At 46.2% G+C, this 21,073-nt stretch overlaps 1 protein-coding gene across 1 annotated transcript; it reads left to right on the top strand.

Annotated features, from left to right (window-relative positions):
- The first annotated feature begins 749 nt into the window (after window positions 1-749).
- Window positions 750-11,004, top strand: POU6F2 (POU class 6 homeobox 2). Its single transcript, XM_027769772.1, has 4 exons — window positions 750-1,046; window positions 2,697-2,820; window positions 5,347-5,515; window positions 10,164-11,004. Exons 1-4 carry the CDS (start codon window positions 750-752, stop codon window positions 10,666-10,668), a joined length of 1,095 nt encoding a protein of 364 aa, XP_027625573.1. The 3' UTR covers window positions 10,669-11,004.
- Window positions 11,005-21,073: the final 10,069 nt, after the last annotated feature.

The following is a 21,073-nucleotide window of genomic DNA, read 5'->3' as shown; positions in this document are numbered from 1 at the left end:
TCTCTCTCTCTCTCTCTCTCTCTCTCTCTCTCTCTCTGTGTGTGTGTGTGTGTGTGTGTGTGTGTGTGTGTGTGTGTTCTCTCTCTGGTCAAATTAAAATAAATGAATAAATAAATAAATATTTTTTTAAAAAATCAACCTCCCCAGAGCCAGGAGAACGGATGGCAGGAAGCCAGGTTGACCTATACCAGGGTAGAATGTCAAACTCTAAGTTAAAGTGACATTCCAGGGAAGCCTCCATTTGTCACACTCGCCAGTGAAACATCCTTAAAACATAAGAAACTTTGGGATAAAGAATAATAGCATTAGTCTTTTGAATTACTATTCAGAGCATCTTACCGATACCATCTACTGAATTTTCCCACTGGGTGAAGATAAGTCTCACACGTTGTAAACAGAGTAAAGCTAATAATTGTCTCAAGTGGGCCCTTCTTTGGATGGGGAGACTTCTGTAGTCTTAAAACCTGTGGAGCAAACCATAACCAGACATCTGGCCACCTGAATGTTCTGGATAAGAACACTAGCATGTTCTCATACACCAAGCTGACAGCTGTCCTCCAGTGATCAGCAAATTGCATGAAGAGTCGCTGAGTCCCCCTTCCTGGGCCTTTCCACGAGAATTCTGTGTGTATCACCCTGTGTAGAACCAGGAAGAAGGGTCAGAGTGGGACATATGTGAGAGGTAGAAGGAATTCGACTTCCTGGTGTGAAGACGTCTGTGTGGGGCCTCTTGGGAGACCTTGGGCCCCATGTCCCAGGCACCCTTCTCTGTGAGGCTGGAGGGGAAGGTCGGGGGACCACAGAGCACTGTGGGTGCACGGGAGCTGTGGGTCGCGGCTCTCCCCAGCTCTGGCGATGGAGAGACCTGGCAGAGAGCCGCCTGCACAGTCACGCAGCAGACGCCGTTCCAGCTCTCAAGGAACTGGCAGGGGACACATGCCGTCAAGGCGGGGAGGGGAGGAAGACCGCAGGGCCACCGACCTGAAGCTGCCGACCCAGTCCTGGGCCGCTCAGTGCCAAGTGGTGGCAGCACAAGCCCCAGAACCGTAGGCCCTGAGAGTCCTTCCAGACTGGAGACCTTGCCCTCACCGCTGGCTAACTATTCAAGCTGATCTAAGGAGGGCATATGAAAGAGGACAAAGTACTTCCCTCAGGGCTACTGAGCTTTGCTCAGAGGAAACGTCTCTCCTCAGCCTCACTGGTGCACCCAGGCTGCTCTCAGGCCTTTGCCATGCACCGTCTGGGTGGAGTGGGGGTGCGGCATGAGCCAGGACCAGGTGCCTGCCCAGGAGTCCCCGCTCTGGGTGCGTCTGGCACCTGAGTCCTTCCCAGGTGAGACAGCAGGCTTTCCTTGTAGTGAAATCTGCATAGTAGAGGACGAAGAAAGACAATGGCAGCCAGAGGACACCACCACCAGCTTAAGACAGAGCCACAGAGAAAGCTCTCTGTACCTGGTGTCAGTCAGTGCATCAGAACAGCCTGGGGTACTTGTTAGAAAGGCACACCGCAGGGCAGCAGGTGGCATGGTGGTTAAGGCGCTGGATTCCCACCTAGCTGACTGCAGTTTGAATCCCAGACCCAGCAGCTTGAAAAACACACCAGGCGCGTGTGCCTTTGTGCCCAAAGTCCAGAGAGGAGAATGGAGAAGGGATTTTGGCATGGCCCACCCACTGCAGGGGGACTGGGGGGGAGGAATGGAGTGATTTCTCACCTTCCCTCTCTCTCTGTCCCTCTCTCTGGCAAGTGCATGGACCCTGTGACAAAAGTCTAAAAACAAACAAACAAACAAAAACGAAAAGTCACGTTCCTGGGCCCCACCCACTGTCCTAAACGCTGTGTTGTTGCAAGGGAAGTCCCTAGTTTCTGTTTTTCTCAGTGTTGAACCTCCTCTGGCCACCCTTGCCAGACGGCCAAAGCCCTCTGCCCTGTGACCTGCAGAGAGGTCCCCTCCCCCATGTCAGCGGAGTGCCACCAAGTGCAGCATAGACCCTGTGTAGCCAAATCCTCTAACGTTTCCAAACAAACTTGGAAAATCTAGTAATTTAAAAAAAAAATGTAAGCACCGGGGGAGCGGGGTGTTCTCTGCACTCTGCTCATCACCACTGCTACTCTAATGTCCTGGGCGAAGGAATCTGAACCGGGGCTCGAGGCTGCTCTGTGCGTGGCTGTGTCTCTCCCAGGATCCTTAGCAGCCCCTTGGTGCTGCTCCAGGCTGTGCTGGAGGAACTTAAGATCCAGAGGGCAGCCTCCACCACAGCTGAGCCAGACAGGCCTTTCCTAAACAAGTGTGGCCGGCTTTCTTGTGGGGAGACAAGAGTTGTGGGAGAAAATGCAGAATTTTAATTCTTTTTTTTTTCTTTTTCAAGGTTTTGCCATAGGCATGTGTGCTCCCAGAGAGGAGAGACAGAGACAGAGACAGTGAGAGGGAAAGTGAGAAATCACTCCCTGGGGGGATGGCCACCCCACAGTCCCCTCTCTTCCATTCTCTGGGGCCCCTGGGCATGCAAGCACATGGGCCCAGTGTGATTTTCAAGCCACCAGGTCTGGGACTCCAACCACAGTCAGCCACATAGGAGTCCAGTGACGTAACCACTACGCCACCTGCTGGTCCCAGGATTTTAATTTATTTAACAGCCAAACCAATTTGATAGTGACCCAGCCCAGCTGTGAGCACGGATTAATGTGCCATACTGAAGCGCTCCGCTCCTAGCACGGGCTCCCACTCACCTGCCAACCCCGGAGCGCCCACAGCCCCTGCTTCCCCGCTATCTGTGAACCTGTGCTCTGCTCTCCCAGGCCAGAATGTGACCCCTCGGTTGGGTAAGCCCCAGAGGAAGTCTCCCCGGCCCCTCGCCTTCTCCGCACACCCAGTGTGGGCACTGTGTCATCAGTATACTCTCTTGGTGTTCTCCTCTGTGTCTTAGCATTACTGCGGACCCCACACTCCCACGGTCTGTAAACTCCACGTAGGCGAGAACCGTTCCGCAATTTCTCCTGCCCTCTCCCTCCTAGGAGTCACTTTAAAAATGTATAGATTGGGAACCAGCAGTTAGCGTAATGGCTATGTCGCTGGACTCCCATGTAGTCGACCGTGGTTCGCGTCCCAGACCCGGTGGCTTAGAATTCATGCCGGGCGCGTGTGCATGCATGCCCAAGATCCCCAGAGGAGAACGGAGGAGAAGGGATTGCGGCATGACCATCCCCCTTGGGGGGTGATTTCTCGCTTTCTGTCTCTATGTCTCTGTCTGTCTGGCGAGCGCACGTGCCCTACAGCAAAAACCTCTCCAAGAAAAAAAAATAATAATTTTTTAAAAATGTATAGATTGATGTCAGCGGATGGCATGGTTTTAAGGTGCTGGACTCCTATGTGACCAACTGCCGTTTAAGTCCTGGAACCGGTAGCTTGAACATCACGCCAGGTGCATGCGTGTGTATTTCTGATTCCCAAGGGGAGAATGGAAAAGGGATTACAGCACGGCCATCCCCCTGCGTGACGGGGGGGGGGGGGGGGGGGGATTTCTCATTTCTCTCTCTTTAGCGAGTACACGTGCCCTATGGCGAAAACCTAAAACAAAACGGAGTGTGGGCTGATGGCAGTGTGTGCACCGCTCTCCAGCCCTCCCGTGGCGAGATTATGACTGCCAGCATGTAAGAGCTGTACAGGTGCACGGGGGCTCCTCACGTGAAGAGGGCGGTACTGCAGGCTGTACGCTGCTGGCCGGGTCCACCTCCTTGGGCAGATTCCTCTCAGGCACGAGATAAGTCCATATATGAAGCTGCAAGCCTCCTCCTTAGTTGAAAGTCCTTGAAAAGGGAGCCGCAGATGGCATGATGCTATGTCACTGGACTCCCACGTAGTTGACCCCAGTTTGAGTCCCAGACCCGGTGACTTGAAACTCAGAAGAGGAGAATGGGGAAAAGGGATTGTGTGTGGCCATCCTCCCTCCGGGGGTGATTTCTTGCCTTCTGTCTCTCTGTCTCTCTCTGTCTCTCTGGCAAGCACACTGCACCCAATAGCAAAAGCCTTTCCTCTCTGTCTCTCTGGCAGGTGCATGGGCCCTATAGCAAAAATCTAAAAAAAAAAAAAAAAAAGGGGGGGGCCTTATAAAATTGGCACCTGGGGGGCTGGCAGGTGGGGTGGTGGTTAACAGCGCTGGACTCCCACATGACTGACCGCGGTTCATGTTCTGGACCTCGCAGCTTGCTTTCACACTTCTCTCTCTTCTCTTCTCTTCTCTTCTCTTCTCTTCTCTTCTCTCTCTCTCTCTCTCTCTCTCTCTCGTCAAATTGGAAAATGGATTTTTTTTAAAAGTTAAATAAAATAATTCTTTAAAAAAAAATTGGCACCTGGGATGCAAATGTTTATTTCTTTCATCACAACTAGAGTTTCTAAATGTCCAAACCCAGAAAGGTAATACAGTCCAACATAGTTCTTGGGCAAGTACTGGGACTGGCTGAAACCGATAGGAAGGAGGGACAGAGAAACTGCACCCAAGTCTGCGGAGAGAGGTGAGGAGTAGCCCAGAGGCAGGGAGAACGGCTTCTCCAGGAGCAGCACTTTGGAATCCTCGCCACCGTCCCACGCTGTCTCTGGCTTGGCCAGCGCTTTCATTTGCCCAGGGATCCGCAGCCGGGGGAAGTTTCCCTCTCCAGCTGCCCTGTCATTTCCCAGGCTGAGTCCTAAATTGACCGAGGCACCGCACAAAGGAGCCTGCCTGTGGTGGGCATTTTACATTCCGTGCCCTTTCAGGGGACAAAGACATCGGCTTCGTAAAGGGCTAGGAGGGACAAAGACAGTGTTACCCTGCAGCTTCATCAGCGTGCTCTTCTGAGGGGCTAAGAGGAACGCAGAAAATGAGGCGACACTGTCAACCTTGTCCTCGTGTCCCTGGCCCCCTTGGAGATCAGAAGGAAAAACACAGAACGCTCTTTCCTTCAAGGGCACTTTTAATACTAAAGATTTCAGATGAAACGTCCGTTCGTCCTGTGCTTGCACCACGTTCGACCATACTTAGGGGCAGAAGGGAGCTGTGTCCCCAGAGCAAGCGCCTCCCTCTCTGGCCTTGTCTGTCGCGCCCCGAGAACGTGCCCTGGCGTGGCAGACATCGCCGTGCGAGTGAGCCGTGGTTTTGTCCGGGGCGGAAACATCTCCAAGATGGTTTGTGGAGGCGTAAGGAGTTGAGGGTGGGGTCTTGGGTGCCTCCCCGGGGAGACAAAGCACACGCCATGCTGCGGGTTCCCCTGCCCGGCTGTTACTGAGAGCCACTCTTAAACACCGCCCTTAACAGATGGTGCTCGGTTGTGTGTTGACGTGTTGATCCTATTTTTTTAAAAACATCTCCACAGATCCTCAAACGGCAGCGGGTGAGGTGGATGGGGTTAATCTGGAGGAGATCCGAGAATTTGCCAAAGCTTTTAAAATCCGGCGCCTGTCCCTTGGCCTGACGCAGACTCAGGTGGGACAGGCCCTCAGTGCTACAGAGGGCCCCGCGTACAGCCAGTCGGCCATCTGCAGGTAACCCGCGCCCGCATGCTGCCACCTCCCTGGCCGGCCTGGGCCTCCTTTGTCCTTGTGGCTCAGCTTCTCTTCTTCGGGTGGGCGATGCTGAAGGGGCAGATGTGGGAACAGAGTTTGGGGTAGCCGGGGGTTGGGAATGGTGATCTTGGGGCAGACAAAGGTGCTACAGCAGATTGGAGGGTCCTGGCTTAATTAACTCCTGTCAACTCGCAAAGAACTCCCAAGGCGGTCTCATTGGAAATGCACCACCCCGGCCCGAGGCCTTCCCTCCGGGCCCAGCCTCCCCTGCACCTGGGAGCTACCCATTCCTGCCACCCATGGATAACCCATGCCATAGAGTTGCCAGGGCTAATCTGTGCTAATGCCCCTGCGGTTTCTGACCACAAGTGGCTATCAAGATTTTCTAAGAAAATACAGATTTAAAAAAAGAAGAAACTAACCATCTTGTGGCCTTGAAGGAATTTTCTGACTTAAGACACAACTTAAAGAGCACCTTTTCCCAAAAAAGCAGCCACTATTTTAAATGATTCAGACAAAACTAAGCGAGAACGCAGTCGAACCTGGCCCATTCCCCGAAATTAACTAAATCGACGGCAAAATCCGGCCTTGGTGGTGGTGGAGTTGATCCGGGTTAAGTCGGCGGCGGACCCCGCACGTGCATGTGCGTGTTGCACTAATCCCATGTATATGCATGAGGTAACAAAGGCACTCCGCTAAGAGCTTTTTCCTCTTGGGCAATGCCTTATGAGCCCTCCTCCATCAGGGAAAGCCAAGAAACCAACTCTAAACTCATTTAAGTGGATTTTGTTCTTGGTGATCCATGAAATGCTGTCTTTTTATCTGCTCTTTATACTTTTAATGTATTCCCCAAAGGACGAAAGTGTACTTTTCCTGCAGTTTAAGACTAAGGTTATAAATAACATCAGTATGGGGTAGGAGCTTGCAGCTCACATTTTGCTCAATGATTTTCCATAAAACCCATTGATTGTTGTTAAATACAAAAAGCGCCATAGGATCCTCTCACTTCTATGGCCTCCCCTACTGTTTTTTCTTATAAGATACCTCCCTGTAGAAAATAACCTTTATTCAGTCTATACAAGGATACTGCTGCTGGGAAATTTGTTTCAAGGCTTGTATATGTTATTCCAAGCAACCCGTTCGGAAGCATCAACACTAACAAGCAGCATCAATGATATGAATACTGTTGCTCCCTGTTGGGAAACATTAATTTTGTTTCATCCTGACAGCCTTGTGATAAAGGCAGCCACAGGTTTTTAAGTTGTTGCCAATCTGCTGCTGTTGTGAAATTCCTCTTTGGCTTATTTTCCATCCTCGAACGTGATTTCCTGTTATTGATTTAAGTGCTATCTAATGTTTTAACTCCTACTTGTTCCATTTATTGGGCATTCCCAATCATGGGTGTTGATTTCTGAAGTCTTTCCTAGGGGGGAGCCAAAAGGCTAGGGCTGAAATGAAAAGAGACCTTGGGGATCCATAGGACAATAGTCCCCCTTAGTCTGTGGGGGACACGTTCCAAGGTTGCCATGGGTGTCCGAAGCCCAGGATAGTAGATGGAACCAAATCCACTAGACATTATTTTTTTTTCTTATACATACAAACCTATGATAAAATTTAATTTATAAATTAGGCACAGTGAGAGATAAACAGCAATAACTAATAATAAAAGTATAACAACATACTGTAATAAAAGCTCTGTGAATGTAGTCTCTCTCTCTTCCTCTCTCTCGAAATACCTTCTTGTGGGACCAGCAGATGGCGTAGCAGTTACATCGCTGGGCTCCTACATGGCTGACCCCAGTTCAGGTCCCAGACCCGGTGACTTCAAAATCATGCTGGGCTCGTGTGTGTGCGTGCCCAAGATCCTGGGAGGTGACGGGAGAACAAGGGATTGCAGCATGGCCACCCCCGGGGGAGGGAAAGCCAAGAAACCAACTCTAAACTCATTTAAGTGGATTTTGTTCTTGGTGATCCATGAAATGCTGTCTTTTTATCTGCTCTTTATACTTTTAATGTATTCCCCAAAGGACGAAAGTGTACTTTTCCTGCAGTTTAAGACTAAGGTTATAAATAACATCAGTATGGGGTAGGAGCTTGCAGCTCACATTTTGCTCAATGATTTTCCATAAAACCCATTGATTGTTGTTAAATACAAAAAGCGCCATAGGATCCTCTCACTTCTATGGCCTCCCCTACTGTTTTTTCTTATAAGATACCTCCCTGTAGAAAATAACCTTTATTCAGTCTATACAAGGATACTGCTGCTGGGAAATTTGTTTCAAGGCTTGTATATGTTATTCCAAGCAACCCGTTCGGAAGCATCAACACTAACAAGCAGCATCAATGATATGAATACTGTTGCTCCCTGTTGGGAAACATTAATTTTGTTTCATCCTGACAGCCTTGTGATAAAGGCAGCCACAGGTTTTTAAGTTGTTGCCAATCTGCTGCTGTTGTGAAATTCCTCTTTGGCTTATTTTCCATCCTCGAACGTGATTTCCTGTTATTGATTTAAGTGCTATCTAATGTTTTAACTCCTACTTGTTCCATTTATTGGGCATTCCCAATCATGGGTGTTGATTTCTGAAGTCTTTCCTAGGGGGGAGCCAAAAGGCTAGGGCTGAAATGAAAAGAGACCTTGGGGATCCATAGGACAATAGTCCCCCTTAGTCTGTGGGGGACACGTTCCAAGGTTGCCATGGGTGTCCGAAGCCCAGGATAGTAGATGGAACCAAATCCACTAGACATTATTTTTTTTTCTTATACATACAAACCTATGATAAAATTTAATTTATAAATTAGGCACAGTGAGAGATAAACAGCAATAACTAATAATAAAAGTATAACAACATACTGTAATAAAAGCTCTGTGAATGTAGTCTCTCTCTCTTCCTCTCTCTCGAAATACCTTCTTGTGGGACCAGCAGATGGCGTAGCAGTTACATCGCTGGGCTCCTACATGGCTGACCCCAGTTCAGGTCCCAGACCCGGTGACTTCAAAATCATGCTGGGCTCGTGTGTGTGCGTGCCCAAGATCCTGGGAGGTGACGGGAGAACAAGGGATTGCAGCATGGCCACCCCCGGGGGAGGTGATTTCCCACTTTCCCTCTCTCTTTCTCCAACAAGCACATGTGCCCTATTGCAAAATCCTAAAATAATAGCAATAATAATATAATAAAAAGAAAGAAAGGAAAAACAGACTGAAATGATTAATTCATTTTTGCATTAAAAAATGTACTTAAACTTCCCTCCTCGACTAGTTCTGGAAGTTAGGTTTTTGAGCATAAATAACTCCTTAAACTCTGCGTGGAAGAGAATGCTATGGAAATCATATTAAAATTTGATCCTACGTGTGCTGCTTGTCACAGTGTAAGAGATCTACAGTGCACTGCCAAGAATAATATTATGGCACATAAAGGAAGCTGTTCTTTTCAGTCCTTTTGCAAACATGTTTATAGACACACTCTGACTGACGCAGGTTCATTTCAGCTATGAGAACAGAGCGTTGTAATAAGTCGCGTTCTGCAGTCAGATGTTGTTTTTCAACAGCATGGAACACCTTAGAAGAGGGAGAATTCCATGTCCTATTAGAGGATCGGGAATTCAGAATTACAATAAACAAACCAACAAATAAAAGTAATAGGTATTTTTTTGTACTTCATTGAGAGTGAGTATGAATCTGGTAGCAGGATGACCTCTTAAAACACTCTATATAATTTTGTCCAAGATGGTTCATATTTTTTAAAGTCAATGTAGCAAAGAATTGCTGATGGCAATTGATACATGGAAGACCTCATTTACAGAAAATGATATCATTCAAGTGCAGTTTGCAGATATCACACATTAAACACAGCTTGATGCCCTGGTGCAAAAGCACACCATTACCCAGATGGCTTTGGAAGGCATGAGGTGGCCTAGTACACCCAGGGGTGGGGCGTTCCATAGTTATTACAATGTGTCCAGCTGTTTGAGCCAGAACAGGAACGTGGCAACCAGCTATGCTGTACCTGGAAAGGGGGCATGTTGTTAACTTACATATGGTGAAAATCGTTTGTTATGGGGGTGGGGGAAGTTCAAATGAGACACAAGAGAGATTAAAAAAAGCCATAAAAGAACCGTGTCCCATTTGCCATCACTGTGACTATAGCTATCACATTTTCACAACCAAGTTAATGGGGGAAAATTAAAGAAAACTAGACATGAAAGTTAGAATCATCTTCAATGGAAAGAGATGGCAACTCCTTCCTGTCTTCGATGTCACTTGCTAATGTTAATTTTGGCCTTAAACATCCCAAGGATGGGGGAAGTGGAGCCGGGACAATGGAAACGAAAGCTTAGAGCCCAGAGTTTACAGGAAAAAGGCCTGCGAGTCGTCTGTGTTCCCGCTGTGGTGGCTCGTGTGTCCCCGCCCCCTTCCTCCTGCCCCGTGTGTGTGCACGCGTGTGGTTTGCATGCACTGGCATGAGCACGTGGGGGGCGGGCGCTGGCTTGGGCGGGGCTGGCTACCTTGCCGCTGGCTGTGAATCTGGAGTGAATTCGCCCTGCCAGGCAGTCAGGCAGGCAGGCAGGAGGCCCACCCTGGCAGAGGACTCAGTGTAAGACTGTTCTTTCTCAATTCTCCCCCCAGACACACCATCCTGAGAAGCCACTTTTTCCTACCACAGGAAGCCCAAGAGAACACTATAGCTAGCAGTCTGACAGCCAAACTGAACCCTGGCCTTTTGTATCCTGCCAGGTTTGAAAAGCTGGACATCACCCCTAAAAGTGCCCAGAAGATCAAGCCGGTGCTTGAGCGGTGGATGGCTGAGGCTGAGGCCCGCCATCGAGCAGGTATGCAGAACCTGACCGAGTTTATCGGGAGTGAACCGTCCAAAAAGCGCAAGAGGCGCACCTCCTTCACACCCCAGGCCCTTGAGATCCTCAATGCCCACTTTGAGAAGAACACACACCCCTCTGGGCAGGAAATGACCGAAATTGCTGAGAAGCTGAACTATGACCGGGAAGTAGTTAGAGTTTGGTTCTGCAATAAGAGGCAAGCCCTGAAGAACACAATTAAACGCTTAAAACAGCACGAGCCGGCCACAGCGGTCCCTCTGGAACCCTTAACAGACTCTCTGGAAGAAAACTCCTAAAGAGACGCCCATACGTAATCGGAAACAGAATCCACAGAAATTAAACCTCACCATTGAGACTCCACCAAACAAAAAGAAAAAAAGGAACAAAACTCAATTAAATTAAAAAGTAGCCCCAGTCATCATTATCCGTGTAAGTAAAAAGACTTAAGAAAACTGCCAAGTGGACAAAATGGTTTATACATGTCCGTTGGTTTTCCAAAAAGAAAAAAGAAAATTTTTTGAAAATTTTTAAACGAGGACTACACCACACTGCAGGTGTGTGTGGTAGGATAGTTCCCTGCCCCTGACCTATCTCCCCAAAGCCAGTTTTTTAATGGACTGAAAGCAAACCAAATAACCACATACTTTTTTCTGTATATTATGAAAATGTGAACACATTTTAAGGAAAAAGAAAAACAAAACAAAACCAAAAAAAAAAAAAAAAAAAACAACAGACAAAAACTTTGATCTCTTCAAAGCGAATACAAGCCTGCCACCTGGAGGAGAGCTGCATCCTTTCAGGTACTAAGTGCTGATTCACTCTGAAACCTACTAACCAAAGTCAGAAACATGGCATTGCAAGCGCGTTCGTCTACTCTGCTCTGCGTGTAAAGTCGTGTTACGAATTTTTACATTTGTACTAATGGAAAAATAGGATGCCTGATTTCTCCCATCTTCCCATTTATCGTCCCCCCCTGTGGGGTGGTTGCCATTGTTGAAGCCGTTCTGTGAGGCTCACTATTGATTTTTTTTTAGGGGGGGGGCTTTTTTCTTTTGCTTTTTCTTTCTCTTTCTTTCTTTTTTTTGGGGGGTGGGGTGGGGTGGGGGTATCCTGGATTGTGTGCCAAAGCATTTGTTGTTTTCTTCTCACTACAACTCGTGGGGTTGAGAAAAGAAAACGGAGCTCGCGTTTCTCTTTGTGCCTCCGTTTCTCCATCTCCCTGGCACTTGGCCTCTGGCGTCTGCTGGAAGGCCACGGAAGTGGGGAGGAGCAGTGTCTTTTCCACTCAGATCTCAGTGAAATGCAGGAGAGGCTCCAGAATAACTAGGGCTTTGCTCGATGAACTGTCAACACTGGCATAAGCTGTCATTGTGCTCACTGTCCACACCAGAGCTTGGGATTTTTCTCAGTCTGTTGGCCACGTACATGGAGAGCTGACCAAAACTAATTTTGTAATGTAAACATAAGCTGCACATTTGAATCAAATACGTACACCTATGTTATGCTTCTGTGCAAAGCAATTTCTCTCAGAAGTCTGATAGCCAAAGAAATGTCTCAAGATTTCCGTCAAAATACACACATGGCATGCACACACCCACACAGAGAGTGAGAGAGAGAGATACGGGCCACAAAGAAAGTGATAGCGACTGGATCGTTAAAGGCCGTTGTGCGTCCTGTTAACCTCATCTTTTCTGCTTGCTGCTTCTTTCATTCCAGGAGCAATGGCAGACTTTCCAGGGTTCCAGGGGAGCAATTATTCCTGGAATATACAAGTGGATCAGAAAGGTGGCAGGCAAATTTAAGCAACTGAAATTGGGGGCCGGGTTCTCAAGGGGAAAGGAAGTTTTAACAATGAGGTATCTCCAGCAAAAGAAAAAAATGCAAACGTGGTGTACCTAACCCATCAGAATAACCTTCACTATTAGAACTAGAGAATGATTTCATTTTAAAAAAGAACTTTCTCAGAAGAGTGCCAGCCCACAGTAATCCAGTAATCCAGAAGGGCATGCTGAGGTGTGAGCATGGCAGTGTCCACGAGCACTTCCACCCAGACGTAGGCAGAAGGTGTTCCGTTAAAGCAGGCAAACCCACCGGTTTGCTTGCCACCGGAATGCAAATGCTTGTGAAAACTTGGTTGACGATTGTGCTCTTGTACTATCTAGAGGTAAACTGTGAACAGAAAAAGAGAAGCCCCACCTCGCGTTGCCCAACTGGTTAGAAATGCATTCTTCTAGCCCGCGCACACTCCCTGCCCCTGGGGGTCTGAGTTTCTTCTTCTGTGGGCTCCTCTGCTTGTTGTGTAAATGCTACAGCGTAATTGTCCCCCCCACGATTCAGGCAGCCATCAGGAGTCCGGCGAGGAAACACTAAACGACATCCTGGAAGCAGAACTAGCTGCCTAGAAAGGTGTTTCGTTTCCACCAGTCTGATGCTAAATTGGAGCCCAGCTTACCTGATCCTACCGACATCATGGCACCCTTTCCACCACCTCAAAAACTGCACAAAACCAACAACCCAGAAAGTCACAACTTTATTGATTAAAACAGATTTTGTATTCTCCTAGGACCTGCTCCAAATTCCATCAAGGAAAGCTCCCCAGGAAGAGAAGTTAACAAGATAACATATGACGGATGCTAAATGTTTAAATCTCTGCCAGCAGCAGTTACCTAAGGGCTGCTCAGTCCTCTATAATTGGGAGGGTGTAACTAGGACAGTGAACACAGAAAAGAAAAGGAATCTTCCGGAGTGGAACCAAACAAGGAATATATTCATCCCACAGTCATCCAGCCATTCATGTGCAGTGATTTTTTTTATAGTTTTATAATTTTGTATTGTTTTATAAATTATTTATAAAGTGTTGTAATGCTTCTTATATTAATTTTTTACAGATAAATTTTTTGCTATAAGGCATAACAAGGTGCCTGAACAGATTCTTATGAATATAAATTATACTGCGTAACTCTTAAGTCTTCGGGACCACACCTGTCGCTTAATTTTATTATGACGTTTCTTATTTCCACTTGTAAACAACTTCATATGCCATAGTATTGACGTGTCTTTTCTGTTTCCATGAACTGAAGGTTAAGGTTACCACCAAGAAATAAAGGCCACTTTGGGCAGATGTGATTGTACTTTGAGCTTCAATATTTTTCTCACGTTTTAAAATTATTGTCATCTTCATTTTCGTCATCCCTTGGTGGGGGAAAAAAAATGACAGTGGATTTTATATTTGACGTTTGTTTGTGGGCTTTTTCTTCTTTTCCAACCAAAAAAGAAATATTTTGAACAGTTGAAACTTTAAATTGCATTTGTAAGGTTCTGGTTTCTTTTGGTTGTAATCACCGGTACACACATGCGCGCACACACACACAACACAACACAAAAGAGAGAACAAAAAAGCAAAAGGAGCTAGGAAAAAAATGAACAAACAAAACAAGTAGAGGCGTATCAAAGAACTCAAGCTATAACCAAAAAGAAATCGTAAAATGCCTTTGCTCGTCTTCTCTGCGCTGGACCAAAGCTCAATATTTGTAGGTATATGCACATCGTGTAGATACGGCTAAATGTTGCTGACAATCTCGCAATACTAAACTGTTCCTATTTTAAGAAAAAAAAGAAATACAAACTGCTCATCAATGTTTTACCTCAGCACTCTACTTGTACCCAGTTAATGACCAAGCTTAAAAAAAAAATGGAGAAAAAGGAAATTGATTTTCATTTCAATGTTCGACTGTAAAATCCGTTTGGATAACATTTTGTAATGAGCTTTTTGTCACGTGATTTGCTTGTCTTCAACTTGAAATGACGTGAGGCACATTCGTCGATTTGTTGTTAGGAGAGTGATTTTTTTTGTCCTACGTGCTGTGATCTAGACTGGTCACCAGGGTCACTTAGGAGGCACCACCACGGGATCTGCTCCTCCGCGCCTGGAGCCGGCAGCAGGAGGGAGGGCAGGGAACAGACTGGGTTGTTTTGGGAAAATCATCATGACGAGAAGTTGACACGATAGACTTGTGACCAAGAAGCCAAACTGGATGTTTAAAAGCTCCTTACTTGCTCTGACATTGAAACCAAAGCTGATTTATCTGCACAGGTTGCTTAATGTTAAAAAAATAAATAATAAAAATTAAAAAAAAAAACTGTACTTAATCTAGAGCAATATCTGTATGGTCAGTAAAGCTGCACTTTGTGTATTTCTTAACAGCTTCAGATCTGTCACTTTTAATTTGTACCATAAAAAAATAAAGAATTGTTTGACATGAGCTTCTAGGCTAAGTGTGTCTTACACTCAGATTTGCCATTTAAATTGTAAGTGTTGAAGTAAGCTTCTGTTACAACTCCAAATGTTAAGAAAAGGAAGAAATAGAAGACAGACTGGTGAATATCATGATTATTTAAACTTTACAAATGACATATTGTCTTCACCAGGACCCTTTTGGTGGCAAGTTACAGAAATCCAACTCGAACTTACCTAAACAAAAAGAGAGTGTGGGGAGCCATCAGGTGGCATGGAGTTTGAGGCGACTGGATCCCACAGGGCCAATTCCATGGTTTAAGCCCCAGACCTGGTGGCCTGAAAATCACACCAGGCATGGGAGTGTGCCTGCCCAAAATCCCGAGAGGAGAATGGAGGAGAAGGGATTGCGGCATGGCCATCCTCTCTAGGGGGTGATTTCTCACTTTCCCTCTCTCTCTCTCTCTCTCTGTCTCTCTCCAGCAGTATATGCTCAAAGAGAGACAGACAGACAGACAGACAGAGACAGAAAGAGAGAGACTATGTTGCTTGACTTAATGGGAAGTCCTGCAGTGGCCCACACGCACAGCTGGGTACAGTGGTTCCCAGGGTGTCATCAGCCTGTCCTGCTAGGCTTCCTGCACCCCCGGGGGCACTCTCTAATACTCCCCTCAGGGCTGTGAGCCATGGGCCTGCCTCTATACCAAGCCCTGGTGCTAGGGGAGGGCACACTTTCCATTCAGGGCAACAAGCTTAGCTTCCTCTTCAGAGTAGGGGGCATGGGGCCACGTGATGACAGCCCTGCAGGACCACAAGGCGGGAAAGCGGAGTCTCCATAGGAACTGAAGACAGAAGATGAGACATGTCAGTGAGTGGACAAAGCCAGAGTCACCACCGTCTACTGCTAGCACGCTCTGTGTGCCTGGCGTGGTCAGCAGCTCTGCAGGGAGAGAAGCCCTGCTGTATGGAAGGTCGTGACTGCACATTCTGGAAGCTGAAGCATTTAGGGCGTGCTCCTGCTCAAGTTTAACATGGTAGGAGAGGTGAGTCAACATTGCTACGTCATTTACGAATTCAAAGGGACATAAGGACACCTTACTGGAAATGCCAGTTTAAAAAAATATATATTTAGAGTTACACTCTCCATACTTGCCTGTCAGTAAATATTTCTTACGCAGATCCACATAGCAACTTCACATTGTGATTGATAGGAAATTCTTTGGGGCAAGCAACAGAACCCAAAATCTGAGTGCCTATGCATATAAATGAGCAAAGGAAGTGATCAAGACACACCAACACTGACTTTAAGATGAAAAAAAAATAATAATGTTGATGCCTTCATATGTGGAAAAAGACAAAAGAAAGTCATTTTCAAACTTTCTGTCCATGTAACAGTCTCTAAAAATATTCTAGGCAAAGGGCCAGCCTATGATTATGCTCATTACTGTGAAATATATTTGACTTAGACAACTCTAAAATGTCTAAGAAGACAGCCAGGGCCAGTCCCACGGCATTGTAGTTAACAGAGCTATATCTTACATGGCCGACTGCAGTTGGAATCCTGGCCCTGATGACTTCACAAACACACCGAATGCACGTGTGTAGATGTCCCAAATCCCATTAGGATAGAGAAATGGACAAGGGATGTGGTGTAACTGTGCTCCTCTGTGGTGGAGGGGGACCCTTTCTCCCTCGCCTCTCCCTCTCTTTCTGCCTCTCTTGCAAACACATATGCCCCATGACAATTAAAAAAAAAAAAAAAGCCCATTATTTAAATTCAGTTTTCTTATATTCCACAAAAAAAAAAAGCCCATTATTTAAATTCAGTTGTCTCATATTTCAAAAATATCTGCTAAGCATTTCTTGTAAGCTAGAAAATTTTATGTGCTGGAGACACAGAAATAAACAGAATCTTTGCCTTCAAGGAGCTCATTTTCATTGCACACACACACACACACACACACAAAAGTGTATTTCTCCAGTAATTGAAGCCATCCCATTTTTCTTGTACTATTTTACAAATAAAGTAAATTTCGAAACTAGAATGATACGAAGTAGTTCTAGCGCTGACTTTAAAACATAAATGAATATGCAAAAATAATCTAGGCTTAGAAGACAATCACCAGTATCCCTTTTAAATTATTCCAAAAGTTGTCTTGATAACGTTCAACTAAACCAACCTTTCACACACAATATATTCAGTGTCAAGTATAGCAGGATAATGATCGATGAATTGAAAAAAAAAAAAAACCCTACAGTTGGAAGCAAGTGTTCTATCCCAGCTTTCGATAAAACCAACTCAGGAACAAGCAGTCTTTGTCCTTGTTCTGCCTGATGAAGGGAGTCCAGCCAAACTGCACCCATCTGGCTTACCTGATAGCTAAGGAAAGCCTGTCAGGAAAGATGACAAAGGAGGTTTTCAGCGTGTTGGATGAAAATCTCTCTCTCTCTCTCTCTCTCTCTTTTTAATTTGCCAGAGGGCATGTGTGCTCACCAGAGAGAAACAGAGTGACAGAGATGTGAGGAAAGTAACCTCCACTCCCCACACGGTCATGCCGCCATCCCCTTTTCTCCATTTTTCCTTCCTATCAGGATTTGGGGCATGCATGAAAACACACCTGACATGTTTTTCAAGCTACTGGGGCTAGGATTTGAACTGTGGTCAGCCATGCGGGAGCCAGCTCCCTTAACCATCAGGCTATAGGGGACAGCCCTGGATGAAACTCTTAATGAAACATAATTGAGTGTTGTCTTAAAGCAGATCATAGCATAACTTACCCTCTTCTGGACTGCCTTTCTCCTTCTGTTTGCTTTACCCTTGTCAGTGGTTCTGTCCAAAGCAGAAGACTGGGAGTGACCCTAACCCCTGTACACGTGCACACGTACACATAGCAAGTCACTAAAGGTTGTGGCAATTCTGCCTCATGAATTCCTTTTCATCTGTCCCTGGCCGCAGCCCTCCACGGACACTACTTTGTCCACATCCACCACATCCTCATGTGCTCCTCCTCGCCTCTGTTGACCATGCATTTGGTAGCCTACAGTAGCTATCCTAAAAGTGAACAACTTTTTGTTTTGTATAAGACCTTTCCAGGACCAGCAGTTAGCGTAATGGCTATGTTGCTGGACTCCCATGTAGTGGACCACTGTTCAAGTCCCGGACCCAGTGGCTTAAACTCATGCCAGACATGTGTGCATGCGTCCCCAAGATCCCAAGAGGAGAATGGAGGAGAAGGGATTGCGGTGTGGCCATCCTCCCTGGGGGGTGATTTCTTGCTTTCTGTCTCTCTGTCTCTCTCCATCTTTCTGGCAAGCGTACGCGCCCTATGTCAAAAACCTCTCCAAAAAAAAAAAGAAGACCTTTTGCCTTCAGAAAGGAAAACAGACTCTGGCATAGCACACAGGGCCTCTCATGACCTGGTCCTTGTTTATGTCTTCAGCCTGATCTCTTTATCAATTCCCAGGTCACGGAGTGTGTTTTAGCCTCACCAAACCTTTTACATTTCCCCAAAGCACCGGTGGTGGTGTACTCTGTGCTGTCCAATCTTGGCGCTGTTGACCTACGTAACTTCTACTCGCTCTCTGGGACTCAGTTCTGTTCAATCCCACAGGTAGTTATTGGTCTCCTACTGTGTGCCAAGAATGATTCTTCCTTCCTCATATCCTTGATTATGTTTATCAATTTTGCATACCTCTTATCTACCATTTGAATATTACAAAATCATTGCCAGAAATCTCTAAATGGCCTGTGGACTTGGCGCACAGATAAGTGTAGTTGGCTGATACCAATGCTTCCCACCAGTTGTCATTTTCATGTGACAGGTCCTCTTTGTCTATTATGAGCAACAGGAATCTCACACGTGTATACCTTTCAAAGCTCTGCCATGGACATTGTTTTATTTCCTCCTACTGTAAGTCCTTGGAATTATGATGATTTCTATTATAGAGATGAGAACTAAGAACCATAAAAGTTAATAGGCTTGACCAATCCCAGAGCACCTAGGTAAAGTTGGCACTTGAATACATTAAGAATTAGATTAGCCACCAAAGGGAGTATACATTGAACTGCAGCGAAGTGATGTCTGGTCCCACCGTGTCTTTGAATACATACACACAGTAGCAGGTCAGGGGAGGCTTACTGTTGCTGAGATAAATTCCAATGATCTAATTACCAAGTCCACCGTGATTTAGGTGAACTTAACCCGAATTATTAGTGATGGGCAGAAACACCCTCAGATGCATGCTGGGAAATCAGAAATGCCTGTAGGTCGCTTCATTTTGCTATTACTGAGATTTAGGGGTTCCAGATAAAATTATGGAGAGTTCCAATCATTCCAAAGGTAACTGAGTTACAACCAGTGGAAGAATGAAAGAGGAAGTCCACAGATTATTCTTTGATCAATGCTATCAGCAGATGAAGGATACGCAATGTATACCGAAACAGGATGTTAGCCAGAACTCAGCCCCAGGGCTCAGAACTTTTTGAAAAGTTTTATATGTCATTTTTAAGAGTTTCGCTTGTGTTCCAAACCATTGAGGATTCCTAGCTCTACCAGGCTTGCTGAAGTGGCCGTTTGGGAGCAAATCTTACTCTTCCCAGTGCATTATTTGTACACCGAAGCTGAGACCTGAGTAACGGTGTCTGTATGCATCAATGCGAGCTTGGTGGGGCATCATCTCTGAAAGAGATGTTTCCAAGGTGTTTGGCTCTTTGCACACATGGCGTGGTAGAAAATCCAATATCACCAAATAGACCCAGAACTGGCATCGTTCAAGTCCAGGAGCGGAACTTGAGTCAACGAGCAAGGAACGACACGTGCAATAACAACGCTGATGGTGAACCTGATTCTGAAGCCCTTGGTAGACGCTCCTGTGACAATGCTGGGTAAAGGCAGAAAAGAACCTGGCATTGGTTGGCTGGGTAAGGGTGTAAGTGTAACTGTCCTCACTTCCAGACCTTACACTGTTATCTGGGACATGGGGCATGCTCAGACATCTTACTAACACATGTTCGCAGAGAGGACAAGACACTGAGATTTCCATTTTGACTGACTAAACTCCTTCGCTAAGGCATCACTGAAGTGGATCCTGCCTGAGACAGTCCACTTTGGATCTGTGTCACTAGGTGAGCCACATCTATGACTGCAGATGACAGAAAAGAGAGCATTTGGGAAGCTTTTTTCAGCTTTTTTCTTGTTTTTCCTTCTAGTCTCTGCTGTTGATATCTTCTATCATACAAGTAATGTCTATTTAATGTAGAAAAGAAAGAAATTTCCATTGTAAGCATGTAATAGTTCAACTTCTTTTCTTTATATTGCTCTATTTTAAGACAGGGGCTATTTTAAGTGATTCGTCATGAACTTCAGAAGCAGACGGTACATTAGGAACTCAGAAATGGAACTCGTATTTCCTGAAATCCTGTCTCTTACATGCCACACAGCTGTATGGGTTGACAAAACTCAGTAATTATGTACTCAGACTCCTCCCTAGACCTGCCATGCAGCTCCTGGAGGAAAACACCACAGCCTGGTTGTCTGGAGGTACATGTGATGCCCAAGACTGTCTCTCCACAGCCCTTGCTAATCAGTAGGAAGCGTTGGTGACAACATGTAGGTTTCAGTCAGGGAAACCTGCAACCCCAGGGACTGGCAGTCCTGTAGCGGCCGGTATCATGAACTCTTTCTTAAGGTGAGACTCTTCACCTTATGTTCAAAGAACAGCTTTGTCTTCAGGTAAGTGCAGTCCACCCAGCCCACATCAGCGCCTTCCATACCAAACCAAATACACACGGAGCATTACGCACACGTGCCCAGTGGGGAGATGACTTAACCCCATCCACCACTCGCTGCCGTCTAATCTATAAAAGACACCCTGACATACACACAGCAAACATTTTTTGTTGCTTCTTTCTACCGGCACAAGCCTCAGTCACTTTTTTTTTAAAGAGGTTTTCGCTATAGGGCACATGCACTCGCCAGAAAGTCAGAGAGAGACAGAGAGACAGAAAGCGAGAAATCACTCCCCAGGGGGGATGGCCACACCACAATCCTTTCTCCTCCATTCTCCTCTCGGGATACTGGGCACACACACACATGCACCTGGCGTGAGTTTAAGGCACCGGGTCCAGGACTTGAACCACGGTCAACTACATGGGAGTCAAGTGACATAGCCATTACTTCAACTGCTGGTCCCAAGCTTCGTTCGCTTTTAAACACATTCGTACTGTGCCACACAAGTTCAAATTCCCACAGCTGGGTTTGTGCTGCTTTGATAGGGGAGAAGAGTGTACTCAGGCTCCTGCTCCTGGAAGGTCATGGTACAACCAGCTTCCTGAAACATAAATGTGCGCTTAAGCATCCGCATGTATCCCCCCCACCACCCATTTCTGCTTCTAGAACTTTCATATTTCTCAAGAGGAACCAAAGGAGGAAAATAAATGAACGTCTTGGGATTTGCAAAGGGTAGAA

The sequence above is a fragment of the Tupaia chinensis genome, unplaced genomic scaffold (assembly GCF_000334495.1).
Source record: "Tupaia chinensis unplaced genomic scaffold, TupChi_1.0 Scaffold000088_1, whole genome shotgun sequence".
Classification (NCBI taxonomy): Eukaryota; Metazoa; Chordata; class Mammalia; order Scandentia; family Tupaiidae; genus Tupaia; species Tupaia belangeri.
This window is presented reverse-complemented; position numbering and strand designations above follow the sequence as displayed.

What these genes read in the sequence shown, in the direction of transcription:
- POU6F2 (XM_027769772.1), top strand. Translation starts at nt 750, where the DNA reads ATGTCCCAGGCACCCTTCTCTGTGAGGCTGGAGGGGAAGGTCGGGGGA. An exon ending in GCAGCACAAGCCCCAGAACC is followed by an intron (nt 1,047 to 2,696) that starts GTAGGCCCTGAG and finishes GCCATACTGAAG; the next exon opens with CGCTCCGCTCCTAGCACGGG. An exon ending in GAATGTGACCCCTCGGTTGG is followed by an intron (nt 2,821 to 5,346) that starts GTAAGCCCCAGA and finishes ACATCTCCACAG; the next exon opens with ATCCTCAAACGGCAGCGGGT.